General features: G+C 47.2%; 1 protein-coding gene across 1 annotated transcript in view; it reads left to right on the forward strand.

Moving 5' to 3' along the window:
* The window catches only part of LOC133763862 (neuroblastoma breakpoint family member 6-like), a 46,736-nt gene extending 28,744 nt beyond the window's left edge, over positions 1 to 17,992 (forward strand). Inside the window, exons 2-11 of the mRNA XM_062197582.1 lie at positions 7,262 to 7,468; positions 9,144 to 9,243; positions 11,081 to 11,295; positions 12,325 to 12,373; positions 13,208 to 13,431; positions 14,478 to 14,532; positions 14,785 to 14,951; positions 16,332 to 16,389; positions 17,519 to 17,574; positions 17,982 to 17,992. Coding sequence (XP_062053566.1) covers positions 7,294 to 7,468; positions 9,144 to 9,243; positions 11,081 to 11,295; positions 12,325 to 12,373; positions 13,208 to 13,431; positions 14,478 to 14,532; positions 14,785 to 14,951; positions 16,332 to 16,389; positions 17,519 to 17,574; positions 17,982 to 17,992 — 1,110 coding nt within the window. The 5' untranslated portion in view covers positions 7,262 to 7,293. The remainder of the gene's footprint in view (positions 1 to 7,261; positions 7,469 to 9,143; positions 9,244 to 11,080; positions 11,296 to 12,324; positions 12,374 to 13,207; positions 13,432 to 14,477; positions 14,533 to 14,784; positions 14,952 to 16,331; positions 16,390 to 17,518; positions 17,575 to 17,981) is intronic.
* The last annotated feature ends 908 nt before the right edge of the window (positions 17,993 to 18,900 follow it).

An 18,900-nucleotide genomic window follows, 5' to 3' on the forward strand; every position in this document is an offset into this window, starting at 1 on the left:
ATTGAAGAGGCCTTTCACATCCTGGTTGAACTTATCACAAGGTATTTAATTTTTTGTATCTGTATAGAATTGGATAGCACTTATCAATTCTCATCAAGAAGGTAGTGAGCATATAATAAGACCATTGATTTTGGAATTCCACACTGTGTAGCTAATAAAGAATTAATAATCCAGTACATATGAGGAATGGAAACACTGCACCTGTCAGGTAGATGCCTCACAGCAGCAATGTGGGATTTCCCTGGGTCATGAAGGGAGATGCGAATGCGTTGTTGGAGGCATTTGTTACATGTGGATGCTGTGTGTGATCCCTTCCATCTGTGCTGCTCTGACATTAAACACACTGCTTATCTGCCCCCATGTGCAGTGGCCATAGGGTGGCAGTGGCAGTGACTCTAATTCAGCAAGGGCAAAAATGGAGGCTACAAGGAAGTCATGGATCCAAAAGTTTTCAAGTTGAGATGGGCAAACCCATCAGGAGTTCCTGGGATAGGTTTCAAGGCCAAGGACTAATCCTCTGTGACGTGGGGCCTTGCCCTGGGTCTCAGCCCGCAATACTTCCATCTTCACTTGAGCCAGTACTTGTCCTTTCTTCTCACACTCCCCTGATATGTGTCTTCTTCCTGGTGTCAGCAGCCTTCTCTTGGTTGTTTTGCACATATACCTTACCGGAGTCAGCCTGCCAACGCCCCATGCTTGGCTCTGACCACTTTATGAGAGGCTGTTCTCATGATCTCAGGCACCTCTGGAAAATCTTTATTGGCCTGATTTCCATTGGTCATTGTGGTTTTTAATTTTTTGTCTTTGAAACTAGCAGCATTGCCTAGCAGAAAAGCTGGGTCCACAGAGGTCCAGAAGGAATCTCTACTCTCCGTGGCTCCAGGAGATAAAAAGAAGAACGTGGGTCTCCACACAGAAATGACCTCCATGAGGTCTGACACTCTCCAGCACTGCAGCAGAGGAGAGAGCCTGAGGGGGAATCCCAGAGGTAAGGGACCACGCAGGACAGGCAGGGCTGTGTTAAATACTAGTCCAACTTGTGTGTTCTCTGGTCCCTTTCTATCACCCAGTGATAGCATAAGTAATGGGACAACAGAAGTGTGGGAAAAGCTGTGTCCAAGGAATGCCCCTCATACTTTTGTTTGTTTTTAGCGGCAGAAATAGCAGTGCTTTATCTGAAGTCCACAAAACCCAACAATGCATTCTTGGAAGACAAGAGCCATGCTCGGGACAGTGAAGCTGGAAGTCAAAGCTCATGGGGCGGCCCTCCCTCCATCAGGTGCTGTGGTGCCGAGACAACCTTTTAGTCACTATGGACCTCAGGTTCCTCATCAGTGAGGTAAAGTGTGTATTGTTCCTCTCAGAGGTCCTGCTGCTTAGGTTCCTCGGAGTCCCTGGGGAACCACACATGCCCTGGGAACTGAGTCTGAGACCTGACCTAGTCCCTCCTCTGTGTCTCCTCCCAGATCCGGAGCTGAATCCACAGCCTGAGAAGCCAGAACTGAAGGTGCAGATGAAGGACGACGAGCAGCTCTCTGGGACATGAGAATGACCCAGAGAATGACAAGGTAATGTTAGGGTGAAACCAAGTATGGGTGAGATGAAGGACACATTGTGTTGGAAACCTCAGGGGATACTCAGAAAGGCCTACTCTACTTTCCAGCTCCTGAAGGAGCCACCTTCCATGAGCACTGAGGTCAGGAGAGAAACTGACTCCACAGTGAACCTGTGCACCTGGCCAGGGAGATTCTTGGATGGAATCAGAGTAGGTTTATGCTGAACAAAAGCTTTCCATGCAAACTAGAGTTCCTGGTAACTTCAGTGTCGCCACGAAAAAAAAAAAAAAAAAGAGAGAGAGAGAGAGAGAGAAACCACACCCTTCCTGCCCTCTTCAGCTAGGTACATTTTTCCACCCATGCTCAATTCCGCCATGCTGCACACTGCAAAAAACAATAAAATGGCAGTGGTGCAGTCCCACGGCCCCAAAGTAAGGATCCCCATGATCCCCACATGGGGCCAAGACCTATGTCCATTGTTCACAATGCTTTTGCTTTCTCTGTGCCAGAGTGTGAAAGCACTCACAGAACTCAGTAGCCAAAATAATTAATCATTCATCTGAGAAGTTGGCAAAGGACCTGAGTAGACATTACTCCATGAAAGGAATACCCATTGCTACCAGGTGATTGACAAGTTGCCTGTTATCAGTACTCATCAGGGAAACACCATTCCAAACCCCAGAGGGATAACACCTCAGAACCATATGGTTAGCTGTTGTCCCAAAGACAAGAGAGAATAAATGTGGGCAAGGGTGTACTGAAAAGGAAACACTTCTACATTACGTGTGAGAATGTTGAGTGGTATGGCCATTATAGAAAACATTATTGAAATATTTTTGAAACGTTAAACTAGAACTGTCAAATGACCCATTCCTCCTTCTTATGGGTATATGTGCAAAGAAAGAAAAAAAAAGGTATCAGCATTCAGTAGAGATACCTGCAATCCCTAGTTGATGCCTTATTCACAGAGGCCAAGATGCAAACTGCCTAAATGTCCATCAACAGAAGGCTGGTTAAGAAATCTTGCTGGCTATACATATGGCTTGTAAAGTATATTTTAACAAAAGGATGCTACAGACTTTCCATGACACTTTGGAATCACTTGAAGCTTTTGAATCATTCTTATACATTTCTGTGTGTGTGTGTGTGTGTATATATATATATATATATAGATAGATAGATAGATATATAATGTGTAACAATGCATATACATGATAGATGTATGATTATGCTTAAATATATATATTTATGTGATGGAATGCTGTTTAACTCAAAGATAAAGGAACTCCTATCATTTGTGAGAAACTGGATGAAATTGGAGGACATTATGGTAAGTGAAATAAACCAGATACAGAAATTATAACACAGCATGAAGTCTGTTATGTGTGGAGTCTGAAAGAGAAAAGGAAAAGTGTTGAATATGTCGCAACAGAGAATATAAGAGAGGGCTTCAAGGTAGTGGAGTCTGGTGGGAAGAATAGAGAGACGTTGACCCAAGAGTACAAAGTAGTGGTTATAGAGAAGAACTAAATCTAGGGTTCTGAAGTTAAGCAGGAGAATCTGAGTTATTCGTGGAGCATTTTATTCTCCATTAGAATGAGAAAGTCTGAGAATTTTCTAACAGTAGATTTTGTGGGTTCTTACCATGTGCAGGCACATAAAGGTTAACTGTGAGATGATGAATATTTTATTTACTGGTCTAGAGTAATCATTGCACTCTGGATATGTACATTACAATATCATTTTTAAATATTTTAATAATTATTTTAAAAGATTTATTATTCTATTTGAAAAGCAGAGTTGCAGACAGAGAGGAACACATACACACTGAGAGGGAGAGACCTTGCCTCTTCTGTTTCACTCCCCAAGTGCCTACAACAGCCAGGGCAGAGCCAGGCCAAAGCCAGGAGCCCAAAATGCCATCTGGGTATCTCACATGAGCTCCAGGGCCCAAGAACTTGAGCTGTCTTTCACTGCTTTCCCTGGCACATCAACAAGGAGTTGGATCAGCTGAAAGTGGAGCCGCTGGGATTTCACTAGCACTCATATAGGAGACCAGTGTCTCAAGTGGTGGCTTAACCCACTATGCCACAATGGTGACTCTACATCTATTTAGACATCAGATTTTAAAATTTCAAAAAAAAAAAAAATCCCAGTTTTGATCATCCACTCAAATGGAAACCTTAAAATTTGCAGCTCTGGGGACTGGCATTTCGTTCAGCAGTTAAGTGGCTTTTGCAATGCTCACATCCTATATTTGAGTGGCAGGGCTTGAGTCACCAAAGGGTTTCCTGTCCAGATTCCTGCTAATGTGCACCCTAGGAGGCAGCATAGGATGGATCAAGTATTAGATCTCTCAGTTCTAAGGGTACGGTTTAACAACTTGCCATAGGACCCCCACATCCCTTAAGCTGCCTGATAAAAAGAGCAGCTTCAGTGTTATAGAGTACATGGACAGGATCAAGTGGTAAAGTGATCATATAAATAGGACCAAGTGTTTGGAAACAATAATAGAATTCCAAAGGAGGGAAGAGTCTAATAAGAAAAGTGGTCCATACGGCAGACTCACAGAATGAATAGCACCGTGAACTCAAAAAAAAAAAAAAAAATCCCCATAAGGCATTCCAGTCTGGCTGGAAAGCCCACGAGAGCATTTCAGGCATGGGAATCTAAGGCCCTTTGGCAAAAAATTCCCTACATATAGGATACCTGTGGGTGAAACTGAAGTGGAAAGAAGTGGCCACTATGAAGGACGCACATTCCCTGAAGGGAGGAGAGAGCTTCCTCTTTGCTTATGGCCTTGTTGAGTTAGGATCCAGAAGGCTTCTGTAGCCGAGGCAGCTCATGTCAAGCGCCCTGGGTGAGCACTGATGTCAGACATAGGAGTGTGATTTGTTAAAGACACAGTGAGAGCCACTGTGCACTGCCCTCTGTCCTCAAAGCTGTATCAAGGGACTTACTAGTAGAACTGTTCTCCAGAATCACTTCCTTTTAGTGCATTCATTGGAGGATATTCTTATGTCTCATGGGTTAGAGGGATGTCTAAGAGCTCACAACAGATGTATCATCCGTGGGTTCTTCTTTGGAGACCATTCAGTTTCTAAAAGGAAAGAAGGGGGAAGAAGGAAGGGAATAGCAGAAGACGGCAAAAAGTGAAATCACCTTTGAGAAGCAATACCCTTGGACAGCCCTTTGCTAGGCTGTTGAGTAACAGTTCTCTTAGTTTTCTTGTTCCATTCTGTCTTTTTTTCTTTCTCAGCCTAAACAGGGGTGTTGGAGGAAGAAGAGGGGGAGAAGGGGGAGAAGAGGTGGGAGGGCAGGTAGGTGGGAAGAATGACTATGTTCTTAATGTTGCATTTATGATATACATACAACATTAAATAAAGAAGTTAATTAAAAAACTACTTCAAATATGTAACACCCATATTCCTCAAAATAAGTATGCCATCATTATATAAATAGTCGCGATAATTATATATAAATATATTATAAAAAAGCAGGCCAGCGCCATGGCTCACTAGGCTAATCCTCCGCCTGCAGCGCTGGCATCCCAGGTGCTAGTCCCACTTGGGGCACCGGTTCTGCCCCAGTCCAGCTCTCTGCTGTGGCCTGGGAGTGCAGTGAAGGATGGCCCAAATGCTTGGGCCATGCACCCGCATGGGAGACCAGGAAGAAGCACCTGGCTCCTGGCTTTGGATCGGCGCAGCACGCTCACCACAATGTGCCGGCCATAGCGGCACTTGCGGAGTGAAGCAATGGAAAAAGGAAGACTTTTCTCTCTGTCTCTCTCTCTCTCTCTGTCTCACTGTCTAACTCTGCCTGTCAAAAAAATTAAAAAAAAATGGAAAAAAAGAATTGGGTTCTTCCCACACATTGGCAGAACAAATTGGAGTTCTGGACACCAAGTGTCACCCTGGCCAAGCCTGACTGTTGCATGCATTTGGGGAGTGAAATAGTGATGGAACACATAGCCTTGGTTGTGTTTCTCTGTGTGTGTATGTCTCTCTACATCTGGATCTCTACATCTCAAATAAGTATAATTAAACAAAATACATTTTCATAAATTGCTCCATGTTATAAATTACTTGTTTCATCCAAAGGGCAAAGAGACAGAGAAAAGAGATCTCCTGTTGACTGGTGTGACCCTAGGAGGCCTGAGCTAACCTGGGCCTGGCCAGGCTGAAACTAGGACTGGGTCCATCTGGATCTCCCACCTAGACTGCAGTGACACAAGTACTGGAGCCGTCGCTGCTGCCTCACAGTGTGTGCACTGCCAGGAAGCTGGAGGGGGGAGCACAGCAAGGACTCGGTCCCAGGCACTCTGATCCAGGTGTGGGCACCCCAGGTGGCATCGTAACTGCTGTGCCAAATGCTTTGAAGAACCAAAGTGACTCCATTTTAAAACAATAAAAAAGCAGCCTCCTTTTCCCATAGCAGACCAAGGTCCTTGTAAAAGCAGGCATTCAGGCATTCTGGAGATATCACCACAACTCACCAGGGACAGCGAGCTCGGTAAACCAAGGACAGCACAGTAGAGATTGCTAAACAAAGTAACTCCCTGTACCCAAAGCTTCCATGCTGTATGTAACTGTCTTTTTCCTGCTGATGGAGCCCTTTTTTCCTTTCAAATCTCTCCCAAAGAAAGACCGGGGCCTCACTCCTTCCTCCGCTGTGCCGGTTGGTTGGATGGGGTCCCTGTCATGGCTTGTACTCCCGCATAAACCTTGCTTTTGCAGTTCGGTGTGATCGACTCTCTGGGGGTCTCTGCGGGGATCTAACGATCTGGGCACAACCTATTTTTTGGTGCCCAACAGCTTGTGCCAATTTCAACCTCTTAGAAGAAAAAATAGTACAAAGTCTTTTCAACTTGAATTAAATTACATCTTTTAGGTAAGATATCCAAATTATATGTAATACAAGAATAATTTCATAAATGTCCTAATATGTTCAAATTTCCCATTCAAAGTCATTGATAAGAAAATGAATAGACAGGCCAACATAGGGAGAAAACATTTTGAAATTGCATACCTGATATAACAATTCTATCCAGAGAACTAAAAGAGCTCTCAAAATTCCTTTCTAAGAAAATAAACTGACCCATTTCTCATGGAAGCTTAAAATTCAGGATTTCAAACAGGTAGAAAAGCCTTGAGATCTCTTTAAACAGCAGGTGGGGTGCCTTCCTAACAGCCCTGAGAAAGGAAGGCTTGTTGGGACACATTTTCTGCCTTGGTATTTTCATACACATACATGACTCTACGAGCGACACATGCTTAAGTGATTGGGGGACACGGTCTGTGGTGTCAGCGCAGGATCTATAACTGTGAGACTGGCAGATGGGTAGGTTGTCCCCACCAGTGGGGGTCTTGTGCCTCTACCTAGCTTAGGCCCCTGGAAGGCAGAGTTCCAAAGATTCCGTGACGCTCTCCACCTTCTAATTCTGTGATGGCAACGGCAGACCGTTAGCTGCCACACAACAGCCAGTCCTAGCAGAGACTGAGCGACAGGCAGTGCCTTCAACCTAGGCTTTGGCAGTTTTATCCTTGTTTGTCCAGAGAAGAACTTCCCAGTGTTGTCGGGCTGTGGATCAGGTGTTTCACATCAGTAAGTGAAGCTTGACAGCTATTGTCCCCCCTCAAGCCTACCTGAAACTCTTGGATGTCATTTGTTTGACCCTCGCCTGTGTTTGGGTTTCCTCTCCCCAGTCCCTGTTGTCCTGCTGTGACACACCATCAGCATGGCAGGATCCCACAGCCCTGCATCAGATCCCGTGGCAGAACTGAACGACCTCGAATGCCAGCAGTTGCGATCCCAGCTGGCAGAGAGCCAACAGGACTACTGGGAGCTCAAGGAGAAGTTTCTCATAGCTGAGGCTACAAACTTTGCCCTGGCCAAGGAGCTGAAAAAATACAGTAAGTTCTCTCGGGTCATTTCACCACAGTGATGATTGTCCTGTATCTTCTCGTGAGGAATTGAATGGCCTCACTACGTGATTTTTGTCTGCTTTTTGTCGAACTTAATTTCCTCCTGACCACACTCCCGAGCTGACACACAGGGTTTCGCAAGTTTTCCTAGCTAGCAGTGAGGTGTAGGGTGACAGGAGTGCTGAATCTGTCATGGGTTCCTGATGAGGCATAGAGCTGCCTGTTGTCCTCAGGGTCAGGCTCCACCATACTGAGCGCATGTTTATGATCATCCTGTCTGTGTCAGCTCCTGCAGCCTTATACCCTCACTGTGGGCCTCATTTCTGGGACTAACGCATTTCACTCAATTCAAGCTTCTGTTGAGTTCCCATTGGCAAAGCGCTGTCCTAGGTCCAGAAGTGGACGTGTGTTCAGAGTGAGCAGGATGAGCTTCCAGAGAGACAGAGAGTCTCCTGTGCACTGGAACTCTGGTATCCACGGGAACAGCCTCGGACACAGCCTCCCCACTGGGAGCAAAAAGTCCTGCTCCTGGAGCACAAGTTCTTCTTCCAGAAGAGGAAGACCGTGCCTGAGACCTGGGAGTGGGAGCAAGCCCAGGGTGTAGGGTGGGGAGTCAGGGCCACTCGCCTGGGTGCCCCCCCCCACATTGCCCACCTTCTCTGTAACTTGGATTTCTCTCCCATTCGTAGGTGCTATCATAATTCCTGCCTCTGTAGATTGTCCCAACAAAATGCGCTCCTTCTTTCCTATACAACTCCAAGGATGGATCCTTGCTCAGGATCAACAGAATCCATGAGGCCCTTATTGCACTGTTTCTAATTTAGTAGGGAGTATACTTTTTATCAGCCCATATTGCCTCAGGGCCTTACTTTGTTAAGCATTGTATTCTACACAGTTCCATGAAAGATGGTCCTTTAAGTCTGAAATAACAAACACTTGAAATCTTTCCCAATTCAAGGGAACAGTCCTACACTCTTATCAAGCTCCCAAACATACAGAAGGTGACGACTTCGTGCCCCAGGTTCATGTTTGTCCTGAGATGCTGCAAGGCTTGCTGAGTCCAGTGGCTCATGATTCAGTCTGAGCTCAGGGGCTGGGAATTCTGATTCTGTAAACACCAGTGGAATCACCTTGACAAGTCACCTTCTGTATCTTTGAAGTCCTTTTTTCTCACTTTATTGGGAAATAGTGGGGCCAGCGCTGTGGGTTAGCAGGTAAAGCCGCTGCCTGCAGTACTGGCATCCCATATGGGTACTAGTTCGATTCCAGCTGGTCCACTACCAATCCAGCTCTCTGCTATGGCCTGAAAAGCAGTAGAAGATGGCCCATGTGCTTAGGCCCCTGCATCCACATGAGAGACCTAGAAAGAGTTCTTGGCTCCTGGCTTCAGATTGGCACAGCTCCAACCTTGCAGCCATTTGGGGAGTGAACCAGCTGATGGACTCTCTCTCTCTCTCTCTGCCTATGTCTCTCTGTAAATCTGCCTTTCAAATACATAAATAAATCTTTTAAAAATAGGGACTATCAAAAGCTAGGTAGTGAGTTGATGAATTACAGACGTGAAACCCCCAATCTGTAGCCTGGCCCTGGAGTTCTTTTGGACTTCAGCAGGCACTGACTACAAAAGCACGTCCCTGAGTTCTGCGTGTCTGTCTTTCCCCAGATTGTGAGAAGTTTAAAAACATCATTGAGTCCATACTGACCAAGAAGCTCCACTTTGAGGAGCCGCTGGCAGAGAAGCCCACGGTCCCAGAGCTGCTCAGGTAAGGGTCTCTGTGTGGGGCAGGCAGGTGGGAGGTGTGTGGGTGTCTCCAGTGGGGCAGTTCAGAAGGGAGAACTGAGGCATCTCAGGCATGGGAAGCCAAGGCACTGTGGCAAACAATGTTCTCCATGTAGGATCACTGTGGGACCCCAGACAAAGCAGTGGCCATCAAAGGAGGATGTACTTTTCTCTAAGGGAGGAGAGAACTTCCACTTTGCTGATGGTCTTGTCTACATATGGACAGAGCTTTCAAAATGCTTCCATAGCCTAGTCAGCTCATGGCATGAGCCTTGTGTGGTTCCTGACAACATACAGAGGAGTGCTAATTGTTAAATGAACAGCAGGAGTCACTGTGCACTGACTCCCCATGCAGGACCTCTGTCCTCAATGAGTTGTAGTAAGAGAGTTACAGTGAAACAATTCTCAAACAGTTTTTATTCTTGTGTGGGTGTGTTGGGAATTGTTGAAGTCGTTACTTAATATAGAGTTGGTCTTCTGTGTACAAAGTTCATTGAAAATGCATCTTAATGGAGAGTGAGATTGAGAAGTAGAGAGGGAAGAGGAGCTGGGCTGGCAGTGTGGGTGGTACCCTGGGTATGGGGAGAAGAACTCTATTCCTAAAGTTGTCTGATGCAATGTATATTCCTTAAAATAAATGAATGGATACATTTTAAAAAATAAATGGTAAAAATTAATTTTACAATGAAAGTAAAAGTGAATAGGTACTTTGAAAACATCCTCCCTTCAGGAGAAATTAAAATGAAAATACATTTTTCCCTCCTCAATTACTGTATTTCCCAAATAAAATGGTATGAATAGATAATAAAAAAAAGACATCATGGAGTCCATGTTGACCAAGAAGCTACACATGGAGAGCCCCTTGCAAAGCAGCCCAGGTCTGCTGAGCTGCTCTCTGGAGGGCAGGCAGCTGGGGATGTGTTTCACTAGTGGGCAGCCCAAATCAAACACTGAGCCAGCCTGTGCCAAACCAGGGCAGAGAGTTACAGCAAAGCCCCGTGTCTCGGACATTATGGAACAAGGAGGGAGCAGAGGAATCTGAATTCAGAGCTGCAAGTGCGGAGAGTCTGTAAGTAAGGTGTCCAGGTGGATGGGCTCCCATGGGGCCCTCCTGTTTACTCTCTCTTCTGCAACAGGAAGTCCCCGTGGCTGTGTTTCTGGGAATCCAGTCACCAGTTGGCTTTGGTCCTCTGTAGGTGGTGCTACGCCTGTTCCCTGTTCCTCCCGTGTTCTCATGGTTCCCTTAGTGTGCAGGTGCTTTTCTGTGGGCACTCACCTCGAGATGGAGCTGCATTGGGTCTTCTCGGGGGAGGAGGAGGGGATGCTGGGCTCCTCTGTTTGGTCGTCTTGCAATCAATCCTCATTTACCCGTAGTCACCGTCACCTCCTGATATAGAAGACTGATGCTTGGCTTGGCCCTGCCAGACCTTCATTCTTGTTTCTTGCCATGTAACCCCTGCGTGCACCATGATTCCCAGTCCCTGCACTGTACACTGTGTGTCTTCCTACATGGAAATGCCTGTGGCTGGAAGGAGGAACTGCATTAGCACCTTCATGAAGGCGAGGAAGGAAGAATCCTTGCACTGTTGACAGAACATGACCCGAATGGAGTCTCAGGAATTGTGACGAGAGCTTCCTCTAAACCTGGGAGCGAGGCCTTGTTTTGCCCTTTGCTTTTCTTGGCACAGGTATTTCTCCAAACCTGAGTGGTGCTGCTGGTGGAGGGCTCAATAAGGCATGGTTATGAAAATCTGTTGAAACACAGAGAACTTAACACTCATCCCTTCCCATCTAGAACGTTCTCCACTCTTGCACCGTAGGCATTGCCATGGCATCCTTGAAGATCAGGACCAAGAACTTTCCCAGTTGCGTCCCAAGGTCCAAAGGGGGAGAAATCTAGCCCACATCCTGCAGCAGTTCCTGAAGGACGTGCGCACCCTGCATGACCCTGAGACCTGCAAGGGGCAGGGCTTCCGACGACTACTCACCGAAGCTGTCCGGCTGTCAGCGTGCCTTGAGGACCTGCTTGGAGCAGGTAAGCTGGGCCCAGGCTGTCATTTGAGAAAGCCTCAAGGGCTCAGATGCATTCATCTCTCTGCCATGGGCATTTGCCTCAGCATTTCTGGGTACTGAACACCTGTGCCATGAGAAGGTCAGCACTGCTTGGGAAAACAGATGGGGCAGATAAGTCTTTCAAGCTTGCAGTGTCCCAAAGGTCTCCTCCCTTCCTGATTGTGGTTGTCCTTTGGGGCAAGAGGCTGGGTCCATTCCCATAGCAAGACCAGAAAGACCTTGTGAAGTGAGGCTGCTCTTAGGCTGAACATAGTCACTGAGCTAAGTGAGAATGGAAGCCTCCAGCTCTGTGCTCAGTGTGGTTCTCAAGCTGTAGACAGGGGATTGCTTTCTCCATCTGGGATTTCTCTCTCCTCATTCACTAAATGGACCAAAAAGTCTGGTGCAGAGCAGATGTAACCATCAAAGGTGGAAGCTGTTGCTTGCATGTTTCCCAATAGGACAAAGGCCCTCCTCTCCCTGGGAGTGCCAGCCCAGGCACTAGAGTTAGTAGAACTTCTGTGAGGAAAGCTGTTGAGAAGGGAACTCGTGGCACAGAGAGAATTTCCTCTAATGATACAGCAGAGAAAACTTGGAGGGCCTGTGAGGGAGGGATGGAAGTCGGGTTCTTTGCTTCTTCATGACAGGTGGAGGTTCTCTGTGAGACCCATGGGAACATTGAACCCATGCCTTGGACTCCCACTAGTGGCAGGATGAGGGATAACAGGCAGAAGTCCCAGGGAAGCTTGAGAAGCTTCCAGTGGTATGGGAGCAAAGGATGCTGGCCTAGTTTCAGGCAGAATCTGCCATGATTCTGATCTCCAAGTGCAGAGACACAAAGCCTGATGGACCACAAGAGAATGGCAAGGTGTTTCTTTAAACACAGAACATTTGAAGTTTTTGTCTACTATTGGCCCATATGTAGATATTCATATGCACACAGAGGCCACCTCGACTGTAGTGGGGGTGGGGGTGGTAATACCTGATTGGACATTTCTGAATTTGTTTACAGAAAATATTGAAGAGGATGAAGCACCAGCACAAGGACTTGTTGCTGACAGGTAATAGTGAATGATTAAGAGCTGGCAACAAACGGATGAAGGAGGCCCAGGGTCTGCTAAAGAACAGAAACGGGGCCGAGACAGTCATGGAGTTGAGACGCATGCATAAACACAACTGCAGATTGTGTTGAGTCCTTCCTTGCCAACTAGGAAATCCCCCTGTTAAAGTGGTTGTCTGCTGTCCTGGTCCTAGTTGCTGATAGGATCCATCATGAACTCACAGCCTTAGGTGTTGCCTGCACACACAGGGAACCCCTGTTCTCTGCTCTCTGGAAAAGCAGAGGAAGATGCGCACCTGCTTTCTACAGAGTTAGCTGAGGTTCTCATCAGAGAAAACTAGCAGAGAGGCCATGTGCAAAGGGAGCAGTTAGGAAGACTGCAGCCACGTTCAACTGCAGAAAAGCACCTCTACAGAACCATGTTTGCTGTCCTGTGACTTGGTTAAGAGAAGGCCCAGAAGGTAGCACATCTCTAGAATCTGCCAAGCCCCTAGGACCTTGATCACATGGCTGCAGGACACTGCAACAACCCAACCTGAGCACAGGGTGTCAGCCCGCGTGGCTGTCAATGTGTGCTTGTGCTGTGACTGCACCATGCAGCGACAGTGGAGGCTGCTTCCACATTAGCTGCTGTGTATTGAGTGTGATGAGCAGAGCCTGAACTCTTCCCAGGCCCTCTCCCCCTAGGCAGCCACACGATGTCCAGAGTGGAGGGAACCGCCTCTCTGCTGTCTATGACCGATCGCTTATGCACCCCATCCAAACCAGCCAACTCCCTGGTGTCTCTTCCTTCTTGGTTTAATCTCTGTCATCCTTATCCCACCTGGCTTCTCAGGGAGCTCTTGGAAGTGGATGAAATGGAAACCGCACAAAGTTCACAGCAGGAAACATCTACCACTGGTGCTGTTGACCACCTGCCGAGTGACTCCTGCCTGACTGGCCTGACTGAGAGCACTGAGCAATGGACTGGTGATGCTGAGGACACCCACAGTGTGCTAGGTGTAGATGGGGAACACGCCTGTTTGCACCAGAAAGAAGAACCTGTCACCGTTCTCCCAGGTAGCCTCTCCATTCTTTGTACACAATGGCTCTCAGGTTGAGGGCTGCTTTTGAGCACCGGCCCTGCAGACACAAGTTGGTTTCAATCAGGGTCCAGGTTGTGGCACTGAACATAGACATCAGGAGCGTCAAGGAGCTTCCCTCCCCTCAGATGCTGTCTGTCTCACTGCACCCTAGCCTATGGGAACACACAGAGGCCCTGTGTAGGAAGTGCCTTTCAGACACTCTAACTTAGAAATAATGCCTGCTGTCACCTGCAGTGATATCATTCTGCTCTACTGCTGCATCCCTGGAGTTCTAGCCCCATGCAGGCTTTTGGTGACACTTCCCATGTGTGGGCCAAGTTGTGATCCTGGTTTCACTACTGCCATCCCTAGTCTCTATCTCCTTTAAGACAGCTTATCTTAGCTATGCAATCATCTCAAAACCAGGGCATAAAGTCCTTTATACCGTACTTCCTGTACAGTTCAAAAAACATAGCTCAACCAGGAACGTCCCTACAAAATCAAAGTTCAATGTTTCTCTATAACTACATAGATTTATTTATGCGAGGTGTTATGGAGTTCATTCAGCCTTCTATAGAAACTCCTCTACCCTAATTCACCATGATCAGTCTGATAGGATGAGTCAGTACTATAGCAACACACAAAGATTTTAGATCACTAAATCCTAAAGGGCCTGGGGAGAGAGCTCTTGAATTGCTTGTATTGTTCCCATAGACAAGAGGGAGATTATTCCTGAGCCACTCTTAGAATAGCCAAGATTCTGTGTGGCATCAAAGAGGTTTCAATTCCAGGGCATGCAGACTCCATGCATAGCTCTCTCCCAGTGTTCTACCTCCTCTCCACAGTCAGCAGCCTGGGTCCTTCCATGAGAGCAGCCTGACAACTGCAGTTTGCCTCCTAGAAAGTTCTTGGGCTGTGAGCTTAGAATCCCTGAGGACCATGGCAGGCTGTTTCTGTCCCCTTGGTAGTAGTGGCCATTGGATACCCGCATCTGACCCAAAACCTGCTTAACCTGGTCAATCTCTCTGAATTTGTTTGCAGAAAATCAATATGACGAAGTGGAGGTACAAATGCAAGACGTCACATACACCTCCAGGTAACTCAGAGGCCGAGTAGACACTGTAGCATGGACTACTAGGGAATCGAAATGCTGGAGAAACTGGTGACTAGAGCCATTTGGAAGATTCAGCCAATGATGAAATGGCTCTGTTCATAACGTTCCCTTTTGTATTGTTTCCCTCTATATCCCCCTTTGAAAATCCCTCCCATATTTTAACCTGTAGTCTGATGACAAAGTCACTTCTGTACCTGTGTGTGTGTCTTCAGTGTCTCTGCCCTCCCATCTCAGCAGGGAGCTCCCAGAGCAGCAAGAGCGGGAAGACCCAGACGACGCGCTGGACGAGTGCTACCTCACTCCCTCGATTTTTCCGGTCGTTTCTGAGCCTGACCATTCCACGTGGAGCAGCTGGTGCTCCCTGGAGCATCAGGACGTGCTCTCTGTTCCAGATGCAGATGGTGAGTCCCCCACTATGAGGTGACACAACCCCCTCTGCTGGCCAAGGAGCCTGCACTACCCTTGCACTCATCACTCCCACCTGCCTGAGAGGGCTCCTGGAAGTGGGAGGGTCTGAGACATTCTCATCATGTGTTCTTTTTCAACCAGTCTGTTGCACAGGTGTGGTTGGCCCATCCGGCTTTGCTGTCTTCCCATTCCTCGTGTGGCTTTGTCACTCAGATTCCAGTGCTCAGTCATTGCCAGCAGAATGTGACAGATGCACACCAACCTAAGCAGCACATCTCATGCTTGTCTCTGCCATCCGTTCATAATGAAGCAGACCCCTCTGCCCCCTGCAGTGTTGATCACACGAGTCATTCCGCGTCCCTGGCATGTGACATTGTTTCCTGTCAGAGCCAGCAGCACGCTTGTCTCCCTTGCAGTCAAGTTACTCCCCCTGTTTCATTGAGCCCAGCCACGTTCTCTGTCCCTTCAAAGTTGGCATCATTTCACCTACCACACGTACAGAATGTTCTGCCATTCCCTTAGTAGTGTGTCCCGAGGCTGCAAGTCTGAGACCTGTGCTTAGAGATTCCATGAGTAGCCCAGTTTTCTCTTGTGCTGCACACATTCACTCTGATCCCCAGAACTGAAAATTCACCTGTTCCACCTTTTATCTTATCCTCAATGTACAGAATATGGTAAACCACAAACTACCAAGATAGCTTGATTGAGAACCACAGGCACTGCACTTTCTCTCATGGAAAGGAATCACACTAGGAACCAAGCATCTGCAGAGAATATTATTTTAGATTTCATTTTATCTTATGAAAGGCAGAATTAGAGAGAGAAACAGGGGGAGATAGAGAGGCAACTCTTGTATACTCTGGTCTGCTCCCCACATGGCCACAATGGCATTGGCTGGACCAGGCCCAGGGAGGAACTAGGAGTTTCCTCCAGGTCTCTTTGTGGGTTCAGGGCCCAAGTGCTGGACCATCTTGTACTGTCTTCCCAGGTGCATTAGAGGGATCTGGATCAGAAGTAGAACAGCCAGGACTTGAACCGGCATTGCCATGGGATCCTAGGGTGGAAGGCAGCAGCTTTACCTGCTATGCCGCAGCACCCACACATGGGAAAATTTATGTTTCATTTGTGTAGAGAATCAGGTCAGCGATTATTGGTGTGATGACTGGAGGAATAGTGAGATTTACCTCATGTGTCAAGAAAAATGAACAAGCTAGTTCCCTCAGAAATGACCTCAACCCTCTCGACAACTCCTATCTGAGAGGTCGGCAGTGACACTGAGGATACTGGTGTGCTGTGTTAGCGCTGGACAATGCATTGTACAGGCCTTGAGGGCATCATCCTAGATGACTGTGCCTATTTGAATTCATTTGCAGAAAAGGAAAATGACAATGATGACGTGGAAGTGGAAACACAAGCCCTGTCACACTCCAGGTGAGTCTTAGGAACCCTGGGCAGCGAGCTTAGTGCTGACACGGGCAGACTCCAGGTCCAGAGAAGAAGAGCAGTGCCACTGCGCATCTCCCATCCATTGTGCCAACCCTTTGGTACCCATCAGCACTGCTCTCTGCCATCGTTAGGCTATTAGTCTGGGTTTCCACTTCTCCCTACCTTTTCCATGTAATGACCTGCAGCAGGCTGACTCCATGAGGGAGCCTCTCCAGGGATTCCTTCCCATCATTGCCTCTCTCACGTGCAGTGAAGGGCAGGGTGCTGCTCACAGGTCTCCTCTTCTCATGAGCTTCTCTGCACCCCATTAATCACGTGAAACCACCTGACAGAAAGTAGTGCCTCAGCACTGAGAATAAGACTGACGGCTAAAGCCGTGATAGTCTCCAGTATCCCTCAAGGTGAATACATTGTCTGCATGTAATTTACATAAATCTGTTGAAGCCAGTTTTCATTTTCCAAATACTCATGGGTACTAGTGGACCAACTGAGAGTCATTTCTCCAGCCTGACTTCCTAATGACCTCATCACAGTGGAAATCCTCTGTTTCTCTCTGCTTCTGTCTCCATACCCTTTCAATACCTCTGCTACTCCCCTATCACCTCAAACTTAATACTCTTTCTCCAAGAAGGTGAGAGTTCTGTTTGCCTGTTTACATTGAGGTCAAGTAGTACAAGTACAAATAAGCATAAAGAAGTCTACAAGCACACATAGATTTAATAACATTGAATATTTGGCTGTAGTTGATTCATGTGTAAATATTATATATCTACACACACCTACTGTTCTCAGTGCAGGCAGTGGGGTTTCTGTTTTACCTTGCCTACTGTTTGCCATGTGCTTCATATGAGCACTTCATTTTTCCTCACATAAAGGCTGCCTTGTGTTAACGTTCAGTTCATCTACCCCAGGTGGTTCAGCAAGGAGCCTCCTCAAATGGAAGACATTGCATCCTGTCTGCACTGTTAGTAGCCAGTCCTCCCCAGAAATGGACAAAGTTGTGGGTGGCCCATTGCTCAGCTCAGCCACTTCTGGAAGGCCTCCTCTTAGGAACAGCTTGGAAAGGGGCTTTCTGTCCCCTTTCTGTTTCTCACCCACCTTTCCCTCCCTCCAGTCTCATCAGGGAGATTCCAGAGATTGAAGATCAAGATGTCTCACAAGACTCTCACGGTACATGTTTGACTCCTGCACTTCTTCCGGAAGCTTCTGACTGGTCACCCCACCTTGTGTGCATTGCAATCATAGACCAATCCTTTGCCTGCCCCTTGTATGTAGACTCAGTCCACTTGTTTCCCCAGACATGCCAGTGATGTGGGTGGTACGGGTATTCATACTTAAAACTTTTCTTCTGTAACAAATTGCGTTGAAGAATTTCAAATATCAGTAGGAAAGTTCTGGTCTGCAAACAAGAACTTCTAAAGGCCCTACACAGCATCTCCCACTAGGAAGACGTTGGTGTGCTTCGTCCCTGAGCACCTCATTGAGGTGCTCAGATAGAACTCAGATAGAACTCCAGCTCAGGAGTGCCCCATGGCCTGAAAGTTCCTGGTCTCTCACCTCAGGCTTTTTGCACTCAGGGTCCCAGTGAGGCATGCCCATCTCCATTTCTGTCAAAGATGGTTGCTGTTTCGCAGAACAGAGTTCCCTGGATGAACATTTCTAGGCTCCAGTTGTGCCTGGGATGTCTGACTGCAAGAATACAGGAGCTGCTGATGCTCATAAAGCCCGAGCAGTTTGGTTGGCAGTTTATGCACAGAATGATCACTTTTGAGAGTAGGTCAACCTTCATCTCTGTCCCTGGTGACTGCTCTGTCCTTGTACTCGTATCCCCAGTGAGGATGAGTGAAGTCATTGCTACGTGCCAGACCTACAGACTTGTGGTTGTAGACTCAAAATCCTGAATTGAGCTGTAAGCAGGAGTTAGAATTCATTATTGTTTATTTGTTATGGAACAGAGTAGTGACCATTTCACAGCAAGCTCAGCAGCATGTGCCCAGGTGCTGTTTGCTTCCTCTTGGTTAGAAGCTTGGACAATGACTGTTGCCACTTGCTTACTTTTTATTCAATCTGAAACCTCAGCTCTGCCCTTTGACTTCCATGCTTGTCCAGGCCACAGCATCCATATAGGCATCTCTGTCCTTCATGTTCTCAATGGTGTTTCCATTTGAAGATGAATTGACTAGGGAAGAGTTCATCCAGAAATACATGCTCTTGAGTTGCTTGTATTGTTCCCATAGACAAGAGGGAGATTATTCATGAGCACCTCTTAGAATAGCCAAGATTCTGTGTGGCATCAAAGAGGTTTCAATTCCAGGGCATGCAGACTCCATGCATAGCTCTCTCCCAGTGTTCTACCTCCTCTCCACAGTCAGCAGCCTGGGTCCTTCCATGAGAGCAGCCTGACAACTGCCGTTTGCCTCCTAGGATGATCTTGGGCTGGGAGCTCAGAATCCCTGAGGACCATTGCAGGCTGTTTCTAAGGGTTCTGGACAGAGG

Source organism: Lepus europaeus, chromosome 1 (genome assembly GCF_033115175.1).
Source record: "Lepus europaeus isolate LE1 chromosome 1, mLepTim1.pri, whole genome shotgun sequence".
NCBI lineage: Eukaryota > Metazoa > Chordata > Mammalia > Lagomorpha > Leporidae > Lepus > Lepus europaeus.